General features: G+C 59.0%; 1 protein-coding gene across 1 annotated transcript; it reads right to left on the minus strand.

The window, feature by feature from the left end:
* Nucleotides 1–823: 823 nt before the first annotated feature.
* Nucleotides 824–2,682, minus strand: NEUROD4 (neuronal differentiation 4). The gene has a single exon (XM_064474460.1). The coding sequence runs from the start codon at nucleotides 2,680–2,682 to the stop codon at nucleotides 1,687–1,689; it is 996 nt and encodes a 331-aa protein (XP_064330530.1). The 3' UTR covers nucleotides 824–1,686.
* Between the last annotated feature and the right edge of the window lie 3,735 nt (nucleotides 2,683–6,417).

Below are 6,417 nucleotides of genomic sequence, written 5' to 3' on the forward strand. Positions count from 1 at the left end.
GGATCCTCTGGTTCCCCCCAGGCAGCCCCTCACCCCCACCACCGTGTTGAAGACCACAGAAACGGAGACGACAGCCCTTGGGCGATGCTGCTTGAAAGAAAACCACAACTTTATTTGAGCTAAAAACCCAATTCTGCTTTCTTTACAAAAGGATAAACATTTGCTCTCAGTACAAAAGGGAAGAAGCCCCAGGACCCAGGGGCTGGGCAGGGACCTCCGGAGCTCAAGCCATCTCCAAATTCCCAACTCTATACAAAACACCTCTGCAAAACAGGGAGGTTTGGCCAGCCGGGCTCACAAGGCCAGTGGGACATCAAAAATAGTTGCCTGGATTTTCTTGAAAACAAAAAATAGTTGCATAGCCTTTAAAAGTTATTGCTCATATAGAATTACAAGGGACGAGTTGGGAGCTGCCGGGCACGCTCAGCCTCCAAAATCCAAGAAATGGCAGTGTTAAATATGTATTTCAACATTAAATAGGTAACCCCTTGGTTAAATACTTGGTTTCATCACCAGAAAATAGACCGTGAGGGCGGGAAGAAAATAAATTAAATAAATAATGGCTAATAAATAATCCTGGAGCAACAGCACTGCAAAAACCACACGTCTCCACAAAGCTAACTCCAACTAAGCACTTGGAAGTCAACTGGAAAATGAGGAGGTTATTTAGCACATTCCACATTTCCATGTAAAATGGAAGGAAATAAATTAGACCCCACCCACACACAGTAAATAATAAATAAAACAGGAAGTTAAGACACACTTCTTTTGGCAGGATGTCTTCGGGACGCTGATCGTGATAAATAACACTACAAACCGTAAGAAGACGTGGCCCTAGTCAGGAGCAAGGGTTCAGCTGAGAGCTCCTCTTCCAGCCGGGATATTTGCGCTCTGAAAGCACAAAGTCCCTTAAGGAGGTTTCAAGACCCGTGTGCTGATAACCTCACGCTGGTCGTAGGTCACAGGCGAGGTCTGAGGCTCAGGAGAGGGCGGGCAGCGGGGCTCAGCGCGGGAGGAGAGCATCACGGAGAAGCTCTGAGCCTGGCTGGACCACGCCGTCCCTGGATGATGTGGTGGCAGCAAAGACAAGGTTCTCCGTCCGGTGGGAAGCTTCAAGGAGGAGCAGCCGTGCTGGGCTTCTGCAGGTCGTCCAGATCATTCCCAGCCCGCTCGGCTGGACTCGGAAAACCAAGAGCCGATCGGAGCGTGTGGAAGGGTCATCCCAAGGGGCAGGAGGGGCTTGTCTCCACCATGCGGGACAGAGGTGTGCCCACCACCCCAGGGAGGGAGGAAAAGGAGCCGTAATGTCCTGGCAATGGACGGTCCCAAGTGCTGGAGTGCGTTCAGGCAGAGAGTCCTGTGGGGTGAAGCCACCTTCGTGAGCATCTCTGGGGCAGAGGGTGCGGGAGGCGCCGGCTCAGCTTTCGGCGGTGGCTGCCCAGAGTTCGGCTGTCGGGAAGGGTTCACGCGGCTCGGAAATCAGCAAGGTGGCACCGGCGCGGACCTGCTCGGAGAGGGCCGGAGGCCCAGCTCAACCTTCCACAGCGACGTCCTGCAGAGATGCTCAGAAGTCTCTCACCCCGTAGCGGCAATAATCCTCGCTCCAGTTGTGTCCGTTCTAGAAACAGCTCCGCGACGCGGCTGAACTTCTCCCTGCGTCAAGGATTTGGGTCTAACTCTGCTTTGCTATTCATTGAAGATGGCGTTGAGCTGAGGCCCGGCCACGTGGTGTGGGTAGGACTCATAGCTCATGTCTATGGGGATCTCGTAGCGGGGCACCGTGTTTTGGAAGTGCGAGGCGTGTCCGTGTGCTCCGGCCAGGCTGACTGAGGGGTAGTGGGCCATGAAGGTGTAGGATTTATCCAGATCTGGAGACCCATCTTGCTTCAAGGAGAAGTTCCCGCTGATGCTCAGGGGCGGCGTCAGGGGACCCTCGTAGGGGGGAGTGGTGCAGTCAGAGGGATGGTTTCCGAAGGAAGCATCCACCAAGCTCTTGAAGGTTGGAGGCTTTAAATGCAGCAGATGCGTTTCCATGGTCCCATAGGGTGGGCTTGGGAGCCCTGGGGACTGGTAGCTGAAGGAGTGGCTGGATATGGCCGATTCACACACCGGGGACTTTTCTTCGTGCTTCTCCAGGAACAAGGTCTGCGGTCCCAGCTGCAGACAGCCAGCCACCAGGTTGCTGGTGGGCTGGGACAACCCCTTGCAGAGCATCTCCACAAAGCTCTTACCTTCAGGAGTCTGCCCCGTCTCGAGGACCTCAGACAGAGCCCAGATGTAGTTCCTTGCAAGCCTCAGTGTCTCAATCTTGGACAATTTCTGAGTCTTGGAGTAGCAGGGCATCACCCTCCTCAAGTTGTCAAGAGCATCGTTCAGGCCGTGCATCCGCGTGCGCTCCCGGGCGTTGGCCTTCACCCGCCGGGCCCTGAACCGCTCCAGCCTCGCCTTGGTCATTTTCTTCTTCTTTGGTCCTCTTCTCTTCGGCTTTTCCCCATCATCCTCTTCTTCCTCTTCTTCCTCGATGCTGTCGTGCTCTTCATTCAAGCCAGACATCAGTCCAAAAGGACCTTGCCTGCCGCCCTCTTCCTTCAGCTCATCTTTAGAGCTCAGCGTTTCGTCCATCCAGGCTTGGGTGCTCACAAGCTCCGCCATCTCCTTGGGCTCGGCATAAGTCTTGGTCATCCCGGATCCCTGCAACGAAGGGACAAGGGGATGTTAATGAATTCCAGCAGGAGAGACGCTCAACATGCTGAGGGCGTTAGGAACTGAGGTCAAAATCACCTTCCAGAGGGATCAACTGCTTTGTGCCCATCAACGGTACCTACAGAATCGATTTATCCGTCATCTATTTATCGATCTACAATAATTTCTGGTGAATTTTTTGGGGGAGCCACTGAGGCCTCTCCTTGGAGCTTAGCAGCTCTTTTCCAGGGCTCGGGGCTTCCAGCAATTCAATTTTGGGGTTATTCCCCCTCATGAGTCCCTCCCCTCATGGCTTCAACCCTGATGGTCATGTTGTGGTTGCAAAAGGGAGCCTGAAAGTAAAGGTCCTCAGCTGAGCTGCCTCTGGAGATTTTCCTGCCTGAGCCCTTCTAACCTGAGAACTTTTGCTTGAACCTTCGTTTCCCTCTGCCCTAACGAACACAATATCACCGCACAGACCAGCCTGGGTTTCATGTTAATCAGCCCCCCAAATCCCGTCATCGTGCCTGACTCATTTAATAAAGCTTAGCATCTAAGCAGCTTTGCTGAAAGTGTGCTGCCCAAGCCCTGGCTCCGCCGCCCCTGTCCACCCCAGGAGGAAAATCCCACTTTTAATATGCGTGATGGGGCTTGCGGGCTGGATTAGGGTGTTAATTGCTGTGCACGGCCATGGTATCCCCAGAGGACCATGTGGCCTCAATTAACTCTTCGGCAGAGTAATAGGGGTCTGTCAGGTGCTGGGAAATCTGGTGGGTGAAGGCGGTGAAGGACCATCTTTGGGAAGAATGGATGGGTCTGGCTGAGCCAGGGTGGGACCACAGGGTTGCACCCGCTTTGGGTGGTGAGAGCAGCCCAGGAACGGCCGCAGATCTGCTCCAAAACCCCTCCAGGCTGCAGCCTGAGGCTTGCTTTCACTCCACCCTTGGGCACCTATCCCTAACGCAGCACCCCTGCCTGCAGCTCCCATCCCTGGTCCTGCGCACCAGAATCCACCCCCGAAGAAATCCACCAGGTCTGGGGCTCTGTTCAAGAGGCGAGGCCAGCGTCTTCCCCGCTCCCCTGCACTCTGCAGCTCTGTATTCCCACGGAAATGTTTCAGAAGGAAACTTTGGAAAGCCAGTTTGAATTTTTAGGGATTTTGCTCCCTTTCTCCAGAATATTGATTTATTTTTTTTTTTTAACGGAGACAAAGAGGGAATTGCCTGATGAAGTCGCTCTGGTAGTTTCCCAGTTTCCCAAGTAAGGAGACGGTGGGAACCCACTGTGAAATGGGAAGTTTGTCCAGCCCCATATTTTGGATACCCTTCATTTTCAAACACCTCCATTCCACCTCGTCTGAAAGAACTGTAAGAAACCCACTGCAGGAAAAACCCAGCTGTAGCCGAAAACTTAATTTTTCCAGTAGGGGTGGCTCAGCTCACAGCAGCGGGAGACGCTCTCCCTTTGTGCCTCCAGGCACCGAGCTCCCATCCCAAACCAAGGGGGGGTCAATTCCTTCTCCTTTTCTGTAGGACCAGGGACTTGATTTCAACCCTCCACTGGTTTCCTTTCTCCAGAGGACAGTTGGTTCAGGGCAAAGACTGACTCCAGCCCGGCGCAGCCCCTGGTACGAAGACCCTGAGCCCTGACAGGGTCACCCGAGGGAGAACAAACACGGAGGGCCGGGGAGGAGGATGCAGGAAAGATGCTGGCACAAGAGCCAGGAACAAAACAGGCAGCCGGTGCTGGGAATTCATCACAGAGAGGAGCAGGAGGGACGAGAAACCCGCGAGCAGACCATGAAAATTAGGATTTGCTTGAGACCTCTGCACCACGTCCTGCCTGGGAACGCAGCGGGATGTGGCCCGGTTGGATGTGGACCCGGTGGGCTCTGGCTGCGGGGTGGATTAAAAGCCCTACAGCTGCTCCATCAGCTCCAGCACCCAACGGGGTGGCTACAGGGACACTGGTGTCGGCTGAGTCCTGAACGTGGGGCTGCCCGGAGCTCCCAGTCCCACTCGTGGTCCCAGTCCCACCCTCAGCCAACTGGGGCGGGGGAGAGGGGACGTGCTGACATTTGGAGGGGGGGGATCTGCTCAAGGGCAGCCCTGCAGCACGCACACAGACCTGGGAAAGCGGGAGGAAGGGGGGTGATGCTGGTTTCCTCCTTGCTGGGGTCCTGGCCCTGGGAAGGACTCGCTGGGGAAGGGGCTGCGCTGGTTGAGCACCAGGAACCCCAGCCGGGCTCCCCTCCCCGGGTTCCCCTCCCCGAGCTCCCCTCCAGGAACGGAGAAACAAAAGCCGGGGACTGGGGCAGGTCCTTCATCTCCCCCATCACCTTCATCACCTCCATTCCCAGCAAAAGCTCGGCCCCGACGTGGCTGGACCCGCTGCTAGCTCCGGGGCAGGACAGAGCCCCCCCAGTGCGGGGGTCCCCACCCGGCTCCGGGGCTGCGGCTCCATCCCCCGACGGCTGCGGGGAGCTGCGGGGGGCGGCTGGGGCTCGGTGCCGCCGGCTCCATCCCACCCTTCGCCCTGCACCCCCGGCGGCTCCCTTCGGAGGGCGCAGAGCCCCCCCGGGATGGGGTCCCGCGGCTCCGCCGTCGGGGCAGAGCCCCCCGCGCCGTCCCGGCGGGTCGCCCGGGGAACCGGAGGCACCGAGCGGCCGAGGACCCCCCTCGGAGGGGTCGTCACGTCCCTTGGGGCCCCCCGCACCGCCGGGGGTCCCGATCCGCCCTTACCTGAGCACCGGAGGTGTCACTTGCCCGGGCGCATGGTGCCTCCAGCCCCGGGGGCGCGGGCAGCTCCCGCGGCGGCGGCACCGGGGCGGCACCGGCAGCGGGCAGCTCTGCTCTCGGGGGGTTTTGAGAGCTCCGCGCTGCCGGCGGCTCCTGCCCGGCCGCGGATTCCCCGTGGCTCCTCCCACGGGGGGAGGTGGCCGGGCCCGGCTCCTCCCGCCGCCCCGCCGGGGCCCCGACGGCAGCCCCGGGCATCCCTGGATGGGTGCCCCCCCCGCTAGGCACCCCCGGTCCCTGGGCATCCCTCGACGGGTGCCTCCAGACGAGCACCCTCGGGTGGGTACGCTGGCCAGGGTCCCCTGGGTGGGCACCCTTGGGTGAGCATCCCTGGACCAGCACCCTTGGAGGAGCACCCTGGGATGAGCACCCCTGGATGTGAACCCCTAGATGGGCAGCCCCGAATGGGCACCCCCAGATGGGCACCCCTGAATGGTCATCCCTGGATCAGCACCCTTGGAGGACCACCCTGTGATGAGCAGCACTGGATGGACATTCTTAGATGAGCACCCCTAGGTGGGCACCCCTGGGTGACCCCCCCTTGGTGAGCACCCCAGGTGTCCGCCCCAGCTTGCCCAGCACCAGGACAGACTCGGCCACGCAGCTCCCTCCACGGGGGGAGTCCCCAGGGGGTCCCCATCTGACAGGGCACGGTCAAGCACGATGTGACAGCGACACGGGGCTGTCGGGGTCCCAGACTTGGGTCTCATCACCCGCCACCCCCCTTGGCCCGGCACTGCCGTGGTGATGCCGGTGCTGGGGAGAGCCGGGGAGGGGGCCAGGCCCTGGGCGATGCTGGCTCTGACCCAGGTGCTGGGGGTGGGCGCTGGGGGCCACAGCTCCCTCCCAGCTGTAATGAGAGACGAAAGTGGGAGTAATTAGTGGCTGGTGCAGCCAGAAGGGGCCCGGCTGAGCTCTCCGCTGCTCAGACAAGAGAAGG

The sequence above is a fragment of the Phalacrocorax carbo genome, chromosome 27, assembly GCF_963921805.1.
Source record: "Phalacrocorax carbo chromosome 27, bPhaCar2.1, whole genome shotgun sequence".
NCBI classification, from domain to species: Eukaryota; Metazoa; Chordata; class Aves; order Suliformes; family Phalacrocoracidae; genus Phalacrocorax; species Phalacrocorax carbo.

Bases quoted from the DNA above. Each gene is read 5' to 3' on its own strand.
- NEUROD4 (XM_064474460.1), bottom strand. From the start codon at position 2,682: ATGACCAAGACTTATGCCGAGCCCAAGGAGATGGCGGAGCTTGTGAGC.